The sequence below is a fragment of the Corvus moneduloides genome, chromosome 5, assembly GCF_009650955.1.
Source record: "Corvus moneduloides isolate bCorMon1 chromosome 5, bCorMon1.pri, whole genome shotgun sequence".
Lineage (NCBI taxonomy): Eukaryota > Metazoa > Chordata > Aves > Passeriformes > Corvidae > Corvus > Corvus moneduloides.
This window is the reverse complement of record NC_045480.1, coordinates 10329802-10349916: the sequence shown is the minus strand read 5'-3', so window position 1 is coordinate 10349916 and position 20115 is coordinate 10329802. Positions and strand designations below refer to the sequence as shown.

The following is a 20115-nucleotide window of genomic DNA, read 5'->3' as shown; positions in this document are numbered from 1 at the left end:
CCAAAGGATAGCAAATGCATTTTCAACAAGTGATGAGAATTTCAATTTTATCCCCCTATTCCAGTGTATCCATTCAAAGTCAATCCTCCTGATTCAGAAATTAAATTAGATAGGGAGTTTGGTAAAGTAGTGATAAAATGTCACAAGTTTTCCAGCCTGAAGTACTGCCATCGTCATCTGAAAATGTCACTGTAATGGAAAGTTTTTACTTCTGTCAAATTTTCTGTTTCTTTTTTTGTTCCAGTTTTTCCACAGTGAACAATGTGTATCATCTATTTCCTGGAGCAAACTGACTTTCTCCCCCCAGTAACTTTTGCGCTGGAAGAGCCAAAGAGCCTCAATATTCTCCTTTTGACATAGTCCCTTCTCCACTGGGTTTCATCCTGCCCAGGATCAAATCTCTTTTTGGAACTGCATGGCTAGTCACAGCTTTTTTTTTTTTCTCCTGGATTTCAGGTGGCCCCTGAGACAAAAGCTGTCATGAAGTGGTTGAGATCTATCCCATTTGTGCTCTCTGCTAGCCTCCATGGGGGTGAGCTGGTTGTGACCTATCCTTATGACTATTCAATGCATCCTATGGAAGAAAAAATGTTCTCCCCTACGCCTGATGAGAAGGTAATATTGTTTCTGCAGGGTGAGCATATTGGTTCAATTTGTGGAACTATGGAAATATTTTCTTTAAATAAATAACAAACTTTGACTAGTTTAGATCATGTACGTGTGTATATGTATGCGTGTATGTATTAAATATGTAATAAATCAAAATTTTATATACATAATGCAAGTCTATATACATATATATAACATGAGATCACCTCATTTGGGTAGAGCTGATGCTAATAATGCCAAGGTCAAGTCCTCAATCCCCACAGAGGCCTTTCACTTAAGAGCTGGACTTGATCCTTGTGGATTCCTTCCAACTCAGAATATTATGCAACTCTGATTTATACACTTACTTAATGTACTTTAAAATACAGGAATTGCTTACACACTGTCAGCTTGGTCTGGAAAGATTTACCCATCTTCTGTGAGGCCAAACATGGTTTCATAAAGCACAGATTAGGAAAACCCTGGCTTTTAATTTTTAAAGGGAGTAGGCTGTGATATTTTTACCAGTGGTTTCCAGAAGAGAAGGAACCAGCAGTGTTATTTTCCCTTGGAATCCATGAGGAGTGGGGGGAAAAAAGGCTCGTTGCCATATGGTGGCAGCCTTGTAACATTTATTCCAGGTCAGATGAATGGGAATGGTTTCCCCCTCTCGTCCCTGGAAAGTTCCTCATTTGGGACTCACTGTAAATCTTCTGTGAAATTTTTTGCCATCTTTCTTATTTCCCTTTGGTTTCCTCAATCTCATATTCATTGCCGACATGCCCAGCAGGAGAACAGCTAGCTTTTCAGCCTTCTAGTGTGTGCTAAAAATGTCTGTGGCCTCTCAAGAAAAGTAGTTCTTTATATAAACAAAGAGCAGTTCAAAATAGTCAGAAGTTGATCTTTGACTTGAAGCATCCTTTATCTTTGAGCATATCTCTTAGCTGATGTCTTTTGAAGTGACAGTTCTCACTAACACATATTAAATATTTAAAGATTTATGACTGTTAAACATTTTCTGTATCAATCCATTTCTTCTGAGCTGTACAATGCCTACTGACTTATGTGTGTATGAAAATGATTTAGCAGTAAATTTAACCAGGCACTGCACAGTAAAAAGCCTGTGTTAGAAATATCTGGTGGGTGCTAATGCAAGCTGCAGGACCTCTTGCTGAGGACTGGGGAAATCATAAAATTGTGCATTTACATCCCGCTGCCTGAGCTAGGGCTGTCCTATGCATAGGTGGTGAAAGAATATTGCTATGTGTGCTTTATCAAGCACTTCACCCCTGGAATGGAAGTACAGCAGTGCCTCCATCATCTCCACTCGGGGACGTGTATTTTGAGTGAAAGGATGCAGCCACATGGACAAAGGGCTCAATCCCAGTGCAGTGCACAGTTGGACAAACCCTAATGGCACTCCTGGCTTGCAACAGAGTAAGACAAGGAACCTCATATAGGTCACTGCATAATCAGTGACTGCAAAGTCTGGGAAGTTGGCTACAAACCTGGAAGTTTAGAACATAAAAGGGAGGGCTGGGGATGTCCTCAGTGAAGAACCGATTTTTCAAATGACTCAGCACAGGAACCTTAACAGCCCTATCAGTATCACTTCAGATTTTGCACAGAAAGTTATAAAACCTGTACCTGTGAAGTGACCTGCATTTAAGTAATCTGATCTACAGCTGCTGCTGTCAGGGAACCTGCATCCCAAAATACAGCACTTTGGTTTAGCTGCCATACACTGGCCATAACCCTTGCTCTGAAAGCTGACCTGCCACGTTTGCTGTGCAAGGGGAAACTTGCAGCCTAGGGTGAAATGCTAGAGAGTAGATAATAGCCAGATATTAAAAAATCAAATTCTGTGAAATATATTCCAACCAGCAGTTTGAAAATGCATCTCTTTGCTGCCACGTCCATCATGGTGCATGTGTGGAAGCACGAGGATCCTCTTTCCTCTGCTCCAAGACACTGCAGATTTCAAGTTTCTTTTTGGCCTGCACCACAGCCTGGGCCAGTACCTGCTGAGAGCAAGGAGTCTCAAAACTGGACCATGTCCTTGCACTCACATTCTTGCATCTGGTTCAGCCCACCTAATTAAAATCTTTCCCATATTTTGGGGTTTGTGGAGATGGATGTTTTAACGCTTTGTGTTACACAAGAAGCTGAATTGATGCCTCTGCTCACTAGAGCAGAAAGGCCCCCACCAAGTCAAATTCATTCCCTTTGATGAGTTGAAACACTCCCTTCCCTCCCCCTGAAAAGCACAACCTGTGATGGTCAGTGGTGCAAAAGTGCTGGCCAAGGTAACAGCACTAACCTCACTTTACTGAATGAAACAACACACCGCCAAAGTCACAAGGATTCTGCTGCGGTTTTCCCCTTTTTTTTCCCCACTATATTACACCTAAATATCTACCTAAATATCTAAGTTTCCTTGACATCCATGACTTGTCATACATTGGCTTCTAAGTGATAACAAATGTATTGTTATCCAGGAATTTTTAAATTTTTTTAAGTGTAACTTTTTGTTTTTCTTTTTTAATAGATTTCACTTGCTTTTGGAATTCTCACTTTCTCTTCTCCCTACCACTTGTCTTCTTTCACTTGCACTAGTGGCCAGGCAAAAGCCTTATGCCTCTTGGTGTGAAACAAGAGGAGACTTGGTCACTGGAAATAGGACATCTGCAGATGTCTCTGTAAAAGGTGAGGAACATACTCCTTACTCACATAGGCACCTTCTAAATATTATATCAAATACCTTCCACGGAGGGTTCAGAACTGGAACCCAGATTCCTGTAGGAATTAAAGATATTGAGCCTGGCACTAAACTATTGGCAGTTAAAGTTCCACTTAACATATTTAATTAACATCTATTTCTTTCAGCAGACCTTTGAAGGACACTTAATTTTCTGGTCTGGACAATAATTAGATACATAGAAACTTAAGGGAGCTGCAAAAGAATTTTATACTAAGTCTGGATTTTTAGTGTCTGGTCATCAGAAGTATTTAGTAAAGTGTCTTTACACTTATATTAAACTCTCTTTCCATCTTTCCTTGGTCATCTACCTGATTCCATAATCGGCTCAGCCATGTGATTATTAGAAACAATCAGAAATATTAACTGGTGTTGTGTGCTTGATCATATTAGTCTCTATCCTTGATGACAACATCTAGGATAAAGTTTTAGGATCACTTCTAAAACTAGGATTTTAGCCACCCAACTTCTTGCACATGTTTTCTTAAGCAATATGGAATGAAACTCATGATCGTGAATAGTCGGATCAAGTAGCATCTGATAACTGCTGTCATTTAAATGTTGAAATCTGAAAGTATAGCCTTTGCAGATGAAGTTCAAACAAACAAAAAGGAGAGGCAGGATTTTTGTACGAAGTTGAAATAACCATTGGAGAAGAAGAACAGGAACATGATTCAAATAAATGGTTTCTTCAGACAACTGCTCTTTCTTCTGTCTTCACTACGTGTTCTGCCACTGTTCCTTTCTGCATGGTGACTGCTCTGCTCTTCATCAGTATCAACACTCTTTGGAAATCAGGGGTGACATCCTACATCACCACATCCTATCCTCCACTTTTTAGGAATGGTTTCTGCCCCACAAAGAAGCAACTGTCTCTGAGATCAAACTGGCAGGTTTTCCTGTGTGAGTGATAAGTAAAAAGCAAATTGACACTGTCTGTTTTAAACAGCAGCATTCAATGTGAATATTTAGTTGGGCTGAAAGTAATACAGGTATTTTTTAAGCGGTAAAAATATCAAAAGCTAAAGCAAAACCTAAAGGACGCCTAAATTTCAACTTTAAAACCTGGGCTCCTGCCCCAGGTGGTAGATTGAAGCCACGTATCAAAAAAATCCACTGGTATTTAATATGTTGTCTCTGGCTAAATATATTGGATTGCAGAGAAGGACCCTAGAGGAGAAGACAAATGAAAACTTCCTTGCAGAGCAGTTTATCACCTCCCTCAGTCTCAAGGACACAGGGTGTCTCATAATCTGGGCTCACAACAGCAATAGTTAATAGCAGCAATGGCAAGGTTTTCAGTTTGTAAAAGCAAATATATTTCAATCCTGTTTGTTGCAGGTGTTCAAAATGCTGGCTAAAGCCTACGCAGATGCACACCCCGTCATCTCGGACCGCTCCGAACTGCGCTGTGGTGGGAACTTTGTAAAACGTGGAGGTATTATAAATGGCGCTGAGTGGTACAGCTTCACTGGAGGTAAAACCACTTTACCATCATATCAAGTGAGGTAAAACCTCTACGTGACCTTTATAAGACACCAGGGTTTGAACAAAATAAGTTTATTAATTTCAGTTTGCTTAAGGTCCTACCCCTGGAAAACATAATTTGTAGGGGATTTAAGTAGTAAAATGTAACGTGTATGCTGGAAACATGTATATGCAGATAACATGGGATGAATTCAACCCCAATGTGACCTGAGAAAAGTTAACAAGTTATGCAAGGCTCAAATTTTTTATAGCATATATAGCATATAATATCATTTTCATTTTCAAATCTGACATGTAGAAACAAAGGTTTAATGCTATGCTCTCAATCCTTAGGAGCATGAGTCTGAATCCATCTTGTAGACTATGCAAGTGCTGCTTTTTCATCTGTTTAAATTAATTCTTTTTTCAGGAAAAACTACAACAGAGACAAACATCCAATTCATTTGTTCTTCCATTACTAATTTGATTTCCCCAGTAATAGTACTTTGTTTTCTTTAGGATTCCTTCAATGCTGGCATGGATAAAATATCAGTGTTCATAAATTTTCAGCAGTGCTTCAGTTCTGTTTTCCAATAGGACTCAGCTGGATCCCCAAATAATTATGCTGAAACTAGACATTTGGAATTCTTTGGGGCATGCATGAGAATTAGGTTTAGCTATCATTGGCTTACATTCTTCCCAAAATTATATCCAATGTCTTTTGTACAGAAACAGTTTTGAACACAATAATGGCAAAAGGACATTTCTGTTCTGGTGACCCTTGGTAATCACTTCTGATACAGCCAATAATACAATTACTGTGATTAACCAATCTTTATTGCTCTGTTGCTACTTCTTGGCCAGGTGAATAATAATGTAAAATTATGCTTTTTTGCCTGAAAGAAGTGTCATTGTCATTAGTTAATTTATAGTTGAAACAAGTGGTAGAATTCTGAATTTGTTGAATACTTTTTATATATCAGCAAGCACTCTACAGTATAATAACCCACACCCACAGGGATGGGATTCAGCTGACTGCAGCAGCAAAGCTCCAGTTAAAGGCTACATGGCCTGTTTATGAGCTCTCCTTTTTTCTTTTTAAACTTATAGGTATGGCAGATTTTAATTACCTTCACACAAATTGCTTTGAAGTTACCGTGGAGGTAGGATGTGAAAAGTTTCCTTTGGAGGAAGAACTGTTTACAATCTGGCATGAAAACAAGGGTGCCCTGCTGAATTACATGGAAATGGTACTGCTCTCTTTTTACAGACCTTTGTGCTTACAGTTTTCCTTTTTCATTCTTTTCCAAAATTCATTTCTTTGCTGTTTTCCTGGTTAGCTGTCAAGATAATGCTAAATCAATCACCACGCTCCACCGGGGACCCCAGTGCCTCAGTTTGTCTAGCAGGACACACAGGTAGTATTTTGCCTATGCTGGAGAAGGGATTGAGACTGAGGACTGCAAAGGCCTTGAAAATAGTGAGAAAGGGAATTATCTATGAATACTTTGGGCAGTATTATTCATCAGCTGTCCAAAATTTAACACTAGAGAAAACCCTAGTATTCAGAAAAGTATGAATCAACATTCCTCTTGAAGACTAAAGCAAAAAACTCTGTTCTCCAGAGAGCTTCCTGAAATTTTCCTTTCCATATTCCATGTTTGTGTCCCAAACCCTACTGTCCCACAGCAAGAGATTTAGATTCAGCTAAAATCTTGATAGAAATGGCATTTACACACTTTTCATCTTGATTTCTTTATGAAAGTAGTTATTAAATATCTGAAGCCAAATCTTCTAAAGGAAGAACTGTATGTCTCTGAGCATTAAAACATGCCACTTAAATGTCATTTTTAATAATAAGTTCAGCAAAAACAAATACCTCACTGACAATAAGTAAGTGAAACAGAAACAGAAGTTGCTCATCTTTCTCTCAGCCATTAGTAGATTAGTTTTCTGTCATGCCTTATTTTGATAGAGTACGCAGTACTTTAAAATTGTTAGGAGTGTTTTTATGGCCTTTCTAAGCAACCTCTTGCTACTTGTGGTAAGTATTATCTATCAATAAAGTCTACAGTACAGGCCACCAAACTCATTTCGTTTTACAGCTGTCTGATGAAAATGAGTTTTAGTGAATCCAAATGGAGCTGGGTTAAATCCATATATATTACAATTGAAGTCTTCAAGATGTAAAGATTTTACAGTGTGAGACACTGTAGAAGTCTGTGCTGGAAAAGCTTTTTGAGTAAATGCAGGACAGTAAGCAAAACAACTTTGCAGATAAGGATGACTGAATTACCCCCGATAAGGATTAAGTCTGCCACAACCAATTCAAACTTTTCTTATTCTGATATATACCAGGCTGTTTGGTGTGTGTACAAATCTACTTGGCTTAACGCACAGAAGTAAAATTCATTCTCCTAAATGCTGATCTCTTCTCCCCATCAGAAATAAAATCAGAACACTCTGCCAAACTCATGTGGCACTGACTTGAGGAAAAATGAAAAATAGTACATTTACTAAAGCAAACCAAAGGAACATTGTTAAAGAAATTTCACTTTTGTCATTTTTATCCCATCATGTTGTAATTGCAAAATTATTATTGAAGTTGGATGAGGTCATACTACTTTGAGTATGTCTACACTGTAAATTAAATTTGAGTCTGAGATGACTCTTCTGACCAGATTTACTCTCTATCCATATGATAAATCCTCAAGTTCATGCTGAAAAGAAAATTGCAGTGCTTCATTATAAGGGATAGTTTTCAAATCCTTATATTGAGTTGTTCCTAAACCTTCCAGTGAATAGCTTCACTCAGTATGGAATGGCTGCTTAACGAGAGCAGTGACAACACAGCCTCACCTTAAATTAAAAAGTGCTTTCACTAGACTAGACTTTTTTATCAAGCTTTGTATTATCAATTACTGTATAGTTGGATATTTTAATGGTTATTTTTAAACATCTTTATATTCCAACAGAAAAGCAAATATGTTGTTTTGATGCTTTGTGGTTTTTATCCATTCTTCTTTTGTGACAAGGCTACTGGGGAAGGGAAATTGAGAGGAAGAGAAAAGAAGAGGTGGGGAAGTGAAGAACAACTCAAGTTGGTTATAGCTGTTCAGAGGAAAAATAAAAATGGAATTATTTTTCACTTAAAGAAGTCATAGAGATTTTCCAATATAAAATATTTTAATTTTGGGACACTTTAAAAAGAGAACCTTAAGAGGCTTAATGTTTAAATACTTGGAATTGTTTTTTCTGTTTAATTTTATTTTATTTGACTTCCAATATAGCTGCTCGTGCACCTCCTTACATGACAGAATTCACATTGCTTTTCAGTTTGTCACCAAGCACATTTCTCAGCAGCTCAAGCAGCTCAGTTCTGTGCTTGTAGAGAAGGGAAAATGGCTGTCATACACACTGCTGTCATTCTGACAGGCAGTGAAGTGTAGGCAGTAGAGTGATGATAAGTCACAAGTACCTGAGCTGATGCCTTCTCGCTGTGTACAGAGCATCGGATTGGTTTTGAAAGGCTTAACTTTTCATTTCTTTGTGGTTCTGTGTCTAGGGCAGACATTCAGAAACAGTCCTTAAATACTGTGGTCAGATCATGAGGTGCCAGTGATTTGTACAGAGCAGGGTCTCTCAGTGCAGAGCCACATGCCTAGCCCAAAAAAGCTCTGGTTCCATTATCCCTTTCCCTCAGCCCCCTTGGAACTCCCTAAACAGGGAATGTGATCTGAGGGGGCATTAGCACCTGAGAGCCTCTATAATGGGTTGAACTTTTTGAAAGTTGTTTCTTCTCTACAAAGGTTTCCTTGTGATGAGGAGGTGGTACTGTAGTAAGTGACTCCCATCTAACTTTTCTTTGCTCTGCCAGGTTCATCGGGGGATAAAAGGAATTGTGTCCGATAAGTTTGGCAACCCAATAAAAAATGCTCGTATTTCAGTCAGGGGCATTCAACATGATATCACCACAGGTAATATTTTTAGTTTAAGATTCTTCCTTGGGCAGAGTGAAAGTCCTGTGAGCTGAACCTGCAAAAGTATTGTCATGTTTGATAGAAATGGCACCTTAATGGAGAACTGAAGGCTCAGGTGGGGGTTTTCTTCTAGAAAAACAAGAGAGAAGACATGCCAAGATGGCTGCTCAGTCTGTCATGTCTGGGATGACAGAGGTCTTGATGTGAAAAATTCCACCTGGAACAGTCTTCTGTCCACCAAAGCCAATGTTTGGGGGAATATGGCAACAGCTCTGCTCAGGAGCTGTAACTCAGCACGTGGAGGAGTGGAGCCCTGATGGAATAAGTTAGTTGAGATATTGTGAACATGAGTTGTAGATAGTACAGTCAGATCCTCTCTGATTTTCACATCTAGAATAATTGCAGTAATTGAAGGGTCTGCAATCTTCCTTGTTTATTTGGAAACACATAAATATGTGCAATTTTTGGACAATAATTACTAGAGCATTGAATTATGTCCACTTTATACCTGTCACCAACTGATAAACATGTATTGAGGTGTATGCAACTATTACTTTTCACAGTCATAAAGTTCTGAGCTCTTAGGCTGTCACTTAAATTAATGCTTTCTTTTTATTATTGATTTCACTGAGAACCGGGTAGGCCACAGAAGCGCAAAATAGAAGACATGAATGGTTACATTTTGCTCTAATGATTGTTGTTGAATCAATTTGGAAAGCCAGAATGGCTTATAATGTAGTGGATGTTTTCCAGCTTTCAAAAAAACTAGCAGTAGAGGGGATACAATAGTGGAGATGATGCAGATTTTTGAGGCTGGTGGGAGACTCTGGCATGAATTATGGTCTTTTTCAAACTTCTTCCCAGACAATGGCTTCCCATTGGCAGAGGACCTTTAAAGGATTAAGAATTAAATAAAAATATGTTTACACTGTAGGAGACTATTTGTTCTGAGTTAGGTGGAGTTAAAAATGTCATATGGTTAAAAAGTTTTTTGATTTTAGTGTTAAAAAGAACTAAGAAATTCCACAAAAAAATAGTATTAATGTGACACTAACTGAGCTAAGAGACTTGCAATTCAAAATAAAGGAAATATAAAATGAGGAATAAATTTTTCTGTTTTAAAGCTCCCTAATTTTGCCTGCAAGGTCTAACCTTCAGCTGGAGGAAATTTACACTCATTTTACACTAATGGCAATTTATACCAGCTGCAGCTCCAACTCCATAGTCTTACATGCTAGAATGTCTGCAAAGTAATTGAAAGTAATTTAATAAAAAGAGGGATTTCTTAGCTCCTTAGACGTGCTAAATACATAAATATATTGCAGCCTGGATTCTGATTTCACTTTCTTAAGTTTCACATAGTTTTAAATTAATTTCTTTGGGAGTTATTCCTTGTACCTTTGGGAAAAGCAGCATAAAGGAAAGCTTCTCTTCCCTGTGACGCAGGAACAGCAGTTACTGATATTTCGTATGCGAATTTTTCTCCATTAGCTCCCAAGGGCCACGTTTTCACAGGTGACGTCTCTTTTTGTCATCTAGAGTTTGCATTCAAACATTTTTCAAAATCTGAGATCCTTCCGTGGCCCACCCTGTAGCTGCTTGTGCCAGGGGTGGGTGTCCATGGGTGTGTGTGTACCTACCGAGTCTGTGAGGCTAAAAACTGAGCTCAGTTTTGTCGTGCCTGTCCCTTTCCTAAGCTGCTGATGGCGACTACTGGCGACTCCTGCCTCCAGGGACGTACATCATCAGCGCCCAGGCGCCGGGGTACAGCCGGGTGATGAAGAGGGTCACCATCCCTGCCAGGATGAAACAGGCCGGGCGAGTGGATTTCGTGTTGCGGCCTGTCGAGGCCTGGCCCAACAAGCTCCTCCGCCGCTCCATGGAGGACGCGTACGACCCTTACGACCCCCTGGAACTTTTTGACCCTCACGCCCAGCACGGGCAGCCCGAGGCTCGAGGTGGGTCCGCATCAGGCAGGGAGAAGCCCTGGTGGTGGTCATACTTCAGCTCTCTAGACCTGCACAAACCTCTGTGGCTGCTCAAGCAGCGCTGAGGGACATCGCCATGCTCTGCTCTGCTCAGCTCACTCCCGTGCCCTTCCGCTCCATTCCAGACACCCTCACAGTTGTTGGCAATATTTAAATGTTTCATTTGAAAATATAATGTTAATTCAAGCACGCTTACTTCTTTTGTTTTGTCTTCACACACAACTGAGTATATTCAAGTGGGTTTTTAAGTATTAAAAACAACGGTGCACATCCCTTCAAAGGCCAGATTTTATGCAGTTTTTTTTCTTGGTAATGCTCTGTACTTCTGCCCATGTAGTTAATCATCACATTCATTATTTATTAGGTTCTAAGTACCTGCAGGAAAATATTCCTGATCCTTTAATGCATTTTTGTACACGTTTTAATACATTAATGATTACATACTAGAAACAACTTTCAGAAACACTCAGAAAACTCTTTTATTTTCCCTTTTTACATTAACATATTAAGTTCATTACCTCTTCTAATAACAGCTCAAAATGTAGGTGTTTTTTTAAAAAAATTAAATATTTTTATAAATTTAAAAATAGGCTTTTAATGTATTTTAGCAAAATATTGAAAAATGCCTTTACTGCTAGAAATACACACATCCTATAAATGTGTGTGTAGACATAGAAAAATACATGAGATAATTCACGAGGAATTTAGGCTAAAGTGTGAGATATTACATTAAAATTGTTAACGTCATGCACTGTTCTGAGCCTGGGTACTCTTTAATGAAACTTGTAGGCATCAAAGAAATCACAAACTTCTTTTCAAGATAGCTGGGTAAAGCTCAGTTAATACTGGTCTTGCAAGATGCTGTCCTCTCTCAGATATCAGATGCAGTGTATTTTTAAGGCGATATATATAAAAAAAGTCCTTGATTTTGATGAAACACATGGGCCCACACTTTCTTTTAGCTTGAACTGTTAATGAACTCTCTATATAGGCTGTATTTTCCCCTCTAAATGCCACAGTGTGTGAATAGTGGGATTGTTGGAGCTGATATACTTTCTGCAGGAGCTGCTGGATTAGCTGTGTGGATTGCCCTATGATTTCTAAAAACTTTTTTGCTCATCTTCAGTAAAGCAGCCTCCATTGTGTGAATCCCTTTGTCCACATGCACGTATCTCATTCTGTAGTTTCCTAAGACCCAAGAGATGAATGATCTTAATTCTGCAGCCAGAGGCTGCACATGGCTAAGTACCTTATTCCCAGTCGTAATCTGATTGAAGTTAGGAGCCTGTTATTCATGTGCTTGGATGTCTGCAGGACTGGAGACTATGTTAAAATGAAAGAAAATTATTTCAGAGCATTAACAAAAAGTAATAATATGGGAGTGAATGTACTGCATGCACATGGATAAGTGTTCCTTGCCCAGGCTTGCCAAGTTAAAGGAACTCTGAATCCTAAATATGCCAAAGAAAATTGAGCAGGAGATACACCTCCAGACTTTATTTCCAGTAATAGGTATTACTACTGTTTTCTGTGGTCATTTTTTTCAAAGCCAGCTTCCTGTGAAAACAGTGGTGAAGCTAACAAAATCAGAACAAAATGCCAAATTGATGACTATTAGCTGCACTTTTTAAGTACATAATGTGTTGCATACTTAAATGTTTTCTCTAAGTATTTCCTAGATTCTCCTAGGGTTATTTAGAATTTTTTTCAAGTAATCTCAGTAAACCCAAGCTTGCTGAAATACAAAACAGAATGACTGTGCAGAAAATCCACTTCTTTCTTGCAGTCCTGAGTTGAAATAGCAGATTAGAGTCAAGATTTGGGAAATATGATTTATTGAGTAAAGATTTCTTATGTTTGAGACAGTTCAAAAAAAGTAGTTTGCTGTACAACTATACCATTTATGTGAAAATGGTATGAGAGAGCAAGAATAGCCTCCCTCCCTACCTCAGTTACAAAAAGAGGTGTCCAGCAGAGAAAAAGTTAAGATCAGAACCTTCTCCAGGTTCACACTCAATAGCCTGTATAGAAGGGATGTATTAAACTTCATTATAGTAACTGCAAAGCTCTTGGGAAAAGGTGTTCTTCAGTATTCTAGAACTATTTAATCTTTTTCATAAGAGGAATTCTTCAATTTTCAGTTAGCTTGGAGGCAGAAAACACTGGCAGAATGACTACAGTGGCTCCCAAAAATCCGTTTGACTTTAGATGAGATTTAGGAGATATTTATTGGCTCTTCCAGAAAAAAAAGGAAAGAAGCAAAGAAGGAAAGAAAGAGAAAGAGAAATAAAGAAGGAAAGAAAGAAAGAAAGAAAAGGAAAGAAGGAAGGAAAGAAAGAAAAGGAAAGAAAGAATTGGTCAAAGCCAGCCAAATAACAATGCAACCAAAATTAATATCACCATCCCATTTTTATTTGAGATTATTATAGACTTAGTTCTATACATATATATGTGAGAGAAAGCATCAGCTTGGATGTGTATCCTGAACTGAATTACATAAATCTTCTCCAAAATTTATTTAAATCAAGCAATGTGTGCTTAATATCAGACAGTTTTGTTTAAAAAAAAAAAAGAGACGTAACCCAAAATAACCCACCCCACAACTATAATATGGTTCAAAGGATTTTGAAGTGGTGGTGAAATTTAAGCAGCTGTAGGCAGCTCTGTAACTAATATATGAAATGAACACAGTGATCAGCTCTCTCATGCACCTCTCTGGAAGATGTGAATATACAGTTTAATGGAACATAAAGTTAGGAGCATATTAAATACTTTTTAAATAGAAAGAGGGATTAAAATGCTTCTATGAAACATGGCCTCCTACAAGTGAAGTGCAAGTAACATAGGAAAGAAGTGGGAAATATCCAAAGTTCTCTGGCAGTCTCCATCATGCTTAAACCCTGCCTTAGAGACTGGACTTGGCCTTTTTCCAGTGCTACTTTGGATCATGACAGGTCCAGCAGCCAGACGGTGCTGTCAGGAATTATAGTGTGTGTTCATCAGACTCCCTCTCCTTTTAACTCAGAGTCTACATAATTTTTTTCAATTACCTTCCAACCACATATTGAACAGTATTGATGCATGTTTTTGCAACATCCTCCTTAATAATTAATTTCCCAGTCTCCATATTTATTTCAGAGGGATCTTCTCCGCCATGGAGACAAACTTTTCTGCACAATCACACTTATAAATGTTTTGACCTGCCAGCTTTCCAGACCTCATTGCTCTGCCAGCAATTAATCTTCCCAACAAGTCAAAGCATGCAAATCTAGCTAACAGCATTAAAAGCATGAAGAGCAAAGAGAAAGCTCTGCTTATGTCATATGTGCAATTTCTCTTTCATTCACATGCCCAAAAAAAGCCAAGAACACATTAAAAAAAGAGGATCAGCAGTTAAATTACAATCTGCATGCATGAGTTATACAAAAGAAGATTTGGGTCTGTTCGTTCCATTCATAAAAACACTTTAGATCAAAAATAGCAATAATAAAGGCATAAAAGTTTGCAGCTGTTTACATCTTCGAATTCTGTAACAAAATTTTCTTCTAGTCTCAGGCCACTCACATATAGGAAGGAACATTTTTATTTTCCTAAAGACAGAAAAGAAGAGAAAGGTGTCCTAAGCTAACTGCTGAGAACAGAACTTTAAGTGTCAAAATCACTGAGTAATAGAAGCCCTTCCTGCTATCGTTTTTCACAGTGTTTATGCAGGTTTTCTCCCTTTCATGCCTCGGTTTAGCAGCTAAAGGGAAGCACTCCAAAACAGTATTGCAGGCTGTTCTGGAGTACTGTGAACGAGCTGTCAATCAGAGTTTGCCAAGCCTGTGCCATTTCTTTGTGTCCGTCACTCTAGTGTTGCTCTGCAATTCAAAAACATGCCGGAGATGTCTTTAGTGGTTACAAAAGCAGCCATCAAAGTGAAACAAGTCTGTGTGTCTCTGAGGTGATGCTTGCAGACAGGCTGGGAGATCTCTGTGATGGGTGGGCATTCACCCCGCAGCAGTGAAGCACTGGAGATTCAACCTTTAGGAGACAAGGAACATTAGGGATCGCAGTTGTTCGAGTGTCTTGGATGGAAATGTGAGCTGAAGCTGATACACCTCTTTACAAAGCTCCTGTCAGAGGTACTCTCGTGCTGTTTTCCTTCACGGTAAGATCTGCCTTTTGAAGCTTCCACAGAGTAAAAGGAGTGGATGGGGAGGTTGCACTATACTTCCCCTGCTGTCTTTGTCTTTATAGCATCTTGGAGGAGAGATCCCCTTTGACATTTGCCTTTTCTGACATTGTGTATTCTCAAATTGTGTTGGAAAAGGGTGTCACATTGACCTCCTTGGTGGGGCAGCCAGACCTCTGTGAGGAGGTGTTCTGCCTCCAGACATCCCTCATGCTTAGGGGACACTACAAGTTCTTCTCTCTTTGGTGTTCTTTTTGATTCTGGGTCCAGGTCTGCTTACATCAGAGAGTGAGAGCCTGGAAAGAGAGGTGGGGTGGGGAAGGTGTTTTGAGTTTAGTTTTCTTTCTCACTATGCTAATCCATTTTTGATTAGCAATAAAATCTTCACCAAGTGAAGTCTGCTTTTCCTACAATAAGTGGGTTTTGAATTTCCCTAAACATCAGGCCTTCAATAAAAAGATATTGTAATGAAGAGGACAAATTTTTTTGCCTATTTCATAAGCAGATGTGAGATATCTCCAAAGGTGTTGCTGGCAGTCCTATCAGCAAAGGCTGCTGAAAAAGCTAAGAGATTCTTTTGCAGGAGGTGATATAACTTTATGAAGTAAATCCATATAATGGGGATTATCTGACATGAATAGTTTTATTATAGTTTTATCATCCCTTCTCATCAGCCTTTCTTACAAGATCTAAGTTGGCACAGACTTGTTACCCAGGCTGGCTTATTTTGACCATAAGAAGTCTGGACAGGTCATCAGTAGACAAGGGACACGGTGGGCTTTTGAGGGCAGGAGGGTGCTGGGGACTTTTGCTGGCACAACTGCCACCCAAAGGAAGGGAAAAAACTAGCCCAAGTACTAACATAACTATTTCCCTCGGGCAAGAAGACAAAATGCACTTCTGAGATTATATGACTGTTCATGGGTAAATTCTTGCTGGACTAACTGCAAATTGTACCCTTGACTGAGACAGTCAGAGCAGCAGAGAGGAATGCAGGAAGTTCTGGTCTGGATCAGACCAGTGGCCAGGCCACCTCCATGCTGTGTTCCCTGATGCTGGCAACTAATCGTCCCCAGACAGGTGGCACAAGGCATGGCCATGGAGCCTCTGCCTTTACACGGGATTTTTATGGACATTAAAAACTTCAGGCAGACGAAGCTTGTGTGATTTAGCTGCATTTGGTTTACATTTCCAGCGCTGCAAAGTGCTACTGAACAAAGCCACTTTCCCCAAGCAAAGATGTTTAAATTGAGCTGGTAGATCACAAGCTCTTCTTGTAGAATAAAGCCACTGGTTGTGTCTGTGTCAACTGAACAAATACAATAGCCTCTTGCCAGCTCTGGGATGTCATCATGTCCTGCACCAGGGCTGGGGTAGCACTGAGGCAGGTCTCCAGGGGTCTCTGCCTCCCTGTGCCCATGATGCAAGCTCTCCTGGGTCTTTAAGAAATGCCATGAGCCTTTATTAACCCACAATATGGTTTACTCTTTTTCTCACTTGCACAGACATTCCTCTGAATGAAATCTAAATTGGAAAAGGGTTTTTATATTTATTAAATTTAAAATGTCACAAACCAGGACTTCAAAAATTAGAATGTTCGTTTGGAACATCTCTTAATTTATACTCACACATTTGTACATTTATATATACACACACACGTGCACGTGCCCATACATGGAGACATATTTTTATAGAATGCACATATAAACAATAATGGATTATTAGTTACGTCATATACTACTTGGTCATATATACTTATTATTTTGTATTGCAATGAGAAAGATATTCAAGCCATTAGGAATAAAAAGGTAATATTTTCTTTATTTAATTTGGTTATTATTTCTGAAGATTTAGTAAATATGCCTTGTTTCAAATCAAATAACATATTCAAAATTCATCTTCAAAAGCAGATGAGTCACAAAACCTAAGGTATTTTTCTTCATTAATTTTTTATCAGCTAAATTGAATGAAACATTGATGTCACCGAAATATGAATATGTAAGTTTTCTGCCAAAAATCAGCACTAGTACATTAATGTAAGTGATTTAGTTAGTTCTTATATTTTTATTAATGTGAAATATCAGACTTAAGCAGTTCACAAGGTACAAGCCTTCAGTAACAGAATCACTAATGAAATAAAAGGCAAGATCTGAGCAAGTTAAAGCAGCAGTAAGGCTTAGTGGTTAGGGCTACCAGGACGCAAACAAAGGAGAGGCATGACAGCTAAAACAACGTTGTTTTGTGACTAATGCAGTGCTCAAGGCAACTCTTCTGCCCTCCAGTAGGTAACCAGGAAATGAGAAGTTTTTCTGACAAAATTTTTATTTTTTCACTGATGTTAAGAAATGAATGGAGAACAGAGAAACTTACCTAAAAAACAGAATGCAGACCCATCAGTCTCTAGGAAATAAACCACTGCAGTCAATTGAAATCACTAACTTAAAACATTTGTCCCATTTGTGTAGAGGTCCCAAGAAACACCATTTCTCACCAGAAGGCCATTTCATTTTAGGCAAAAGAATTGGACAAATTCAAGTTCTAAAATTTTAGAGCCCTTGCTCAGCTACTCCAATTTGTGCATCAAAAGTATGCAGGATACTTTTCTTCTGATGTTAATAATGCTCACTTAAATGTCTACTTGTCTGCTTGCTCAAAAGCATCCGTCATGGCATGCTCAGGGGTACGGCTCCTATTTCATTCTCTGCTGGGATTCACAAATTGGATTTCCCTCCTACTACCTCCCCTGAAAGGCTTGGTCCAGTCAGCACTCATGTTGCTCATCCAAAAGACTGCAGTAGCCGTGTCAACTTGCATTTAAAACCCAGCTACAGAAGGCAGAGCCTTCAATAGCCCTCAGTTTAAAATACAGCCGATACAGCCTCAGCTCTTCCCTCCATAAAAAGTGCTTTGGACCCATGTATTCCCTCCAACTGGGCTATTTTCTAGTGATTAGGTCATTCTGGGTGAGCTACTTGATATTTCTTAAGTTGATTTTTTTTTAATAATCATAGTACCAGAGAATCCCAGAATGGTTTGGGTTGGACAGGACCTTAAAGATCATCTTGTCAAACCCCCCTGCCATGGGCAGAGACACCTTCCACTAGCACAGGTTCCTCCAAAGCCCTATCCAACCTGGCCTTGAACACTTCAATTTCTAAAGTTTAAAAAAAATCTATAAAATATAAATAAATAAATCTATAAATAAATCTATAAAATAATTAAAAAGACAGAACACTCTGCTATAGTTATTTTCCCTGTTTTCAAGAGCTGTTCACCACTATTAAAGTGTGTTAAATACATTTATCAGACTGGATATGTGAAGAGGCCTGTGAAGTACCTCAACTCACTAGACTAATGTAAATATACACAATCAAGATTTTAGCTCTAAGCTCAGTTTGTAGTTGATACAGGTAATGATGCATTATCTTAGATGTAAATATTTTCATACCAGCTCTAGTCAGGTCCTAAGTATCTGACATAGGGGCAATTTTTGGCACAATTCTTGGCACACACAGAAACTTGTGTTTAGCTAAATAGAGAAATGTACTGACAAAATTGATAAATCTCTAGTCTTTAAACATACCAAGGTGAATTTTGAGGATCTCATTCCTTAAAGGATACTAAAATTCTACCCAGGGCCATTTCAAGTCCTTTTTACATTAGTTTATCATGTAGAAATATATGTTTATTCATAAAACTTCTACCAAAACCCTGTTGCCAGTATGATGTTTGCATGCACTGATAAGATGGCAGAGCTCCACCTAATTTATGTTTAATCAAAAAAAGAAGAGACTGGACCTAAGTGTCTGTGACTTACAACGATATTTTTTGACTGGCACTTAGTCTGAATGCAGAAGATTTTACAAATCAAGAAGCATGTTTTCAAATGTCTCGTGAAGACCCTAAAGAACTGTTTGGAAAAGCATTTGACAGGTAGAAATGTTCAGAAGACACAGGGAAGGAGCCATAAAGAACAATATTTCCATTGCGTTACTTATGTTTGTACAATCAAGTTTTCTTTTAGCAAAGGTACAGTGGCCGCTGTTTTTGTAGCTATTCTTTGACAAGTTCCTGAAGATGCTTAGCTTTCTTCACACAAATATGGTCACTGTAGGCTGAAAAATCAAATAGATAAGTGCATCCATTAGATACAGGGACAATAATCTGACCTGAAATATCTGCTCTGTAGAAGATCTTAGGCTTTAAGTTTGTGTGCACAATCACGAACACCTACATAATTTTCTACATAATCCAGGTGTCCAGTTTCAAGTGTATCTCATTACTGCTTGTATATAGTTAAAGTAAGAGGAGAGACTTCTTAAAGGTAACACCACCCACACTTTCTCTCAGGCAGGTCCACACTGCTTGGCAGTGCTTTCCCTGCTTCTTCTCCCTCCACCCTCCTCTTATTCAGACTCTGCCCACTTCAGTGGTGGGAAACAACAGCAGCATAATATGGTACACTCATTCCTCTGAAAGATCTGGCTGCTCAGGAATTTCTCAGAAATTCTCCATTATGGGAAGAAATGCAGTAAAGGATACTGGTGGAAATCTTGTGATCTTATATAGAAACATACAGTTTTAATGAATAAAAAACAGTGTCTCCTTTAAAATAATCCCTCAAAGATATTATGCAGCAGTGGATGTCTACATGAGGTATTTAATGCCAATTTTCACGTTAAACTCTTGTCAAGTACTTTGCTCCAATTGTACCCCAATGGAGTGATTTTCATAGTTTGCAGATATTTTAATGTTCTTAGCTTTATTAAGATGATGTTTTAATTTACTACCTAAATAAAACTAAGCCCCACTACTCAGACTAGGGACAGCTTTCAGAAACTGTGGTGCAGAAATCTCTCTGGTGGGAACTGGCCATTTGCCCCTCACTGAATGTCAGTTTGAATGCTTTCTTAAGTAGGAATGGGCTATTGGATTTTGGCAAAAGATGGACATGAAGCAGATCTGGCATCTTCGCCCCTAGACTGTGAGAAAGCTTTCAGGCTACACTAGACAGTGTGATAACCTTAAGTCTTATATTTCTTTAAAGACACATCTTGAGTAAAGATCAAGGACTCTTCTGCTTTCCTCCTGCTGCTGCTAATATCCATTCAGCTCTTCTGCTGCCACAAAATTGAGAAACTTGTGGCATGTCAAAAAGTG

The 20115-nt window shown here is 38.7% G+C and overlaps 1 protein-coding gene across 1 annotated transcript in view; it reads left to right on the top strand.

Annotated features, from left to right (window-relative positions):
• CPZ (carboxypeptidase Z) overlaps window positions 1-11528 on the top strand; it is a 34836-nt gene extending 23308 nt beyond the window's left edge. The window contains exons 7-11 of the mRNA XM_032109903.1: window positions 457-615; window positions 4688-4823; window positions 5924-6063; window positions 8691-8790; window positions 10491-11528. Coding sequence (XP_031965794.1) covers window positions 457-615; window positions 4688-4823; window positions 5924-6063; window positions 8691-8790; window positions 10491-10846 — 891 coding nt within the window. The 3' untranslated portion in view covers window positions 10847-11528. The remainder of the gene's footprint in view (window positions 1-456; window positions 616-4687; window positions 4824-5923; window positions 6064-8690; window positions 8791-10490) is intronic.
• Window positions 11529-20115: the final 8587 nt, after the last annotated feature.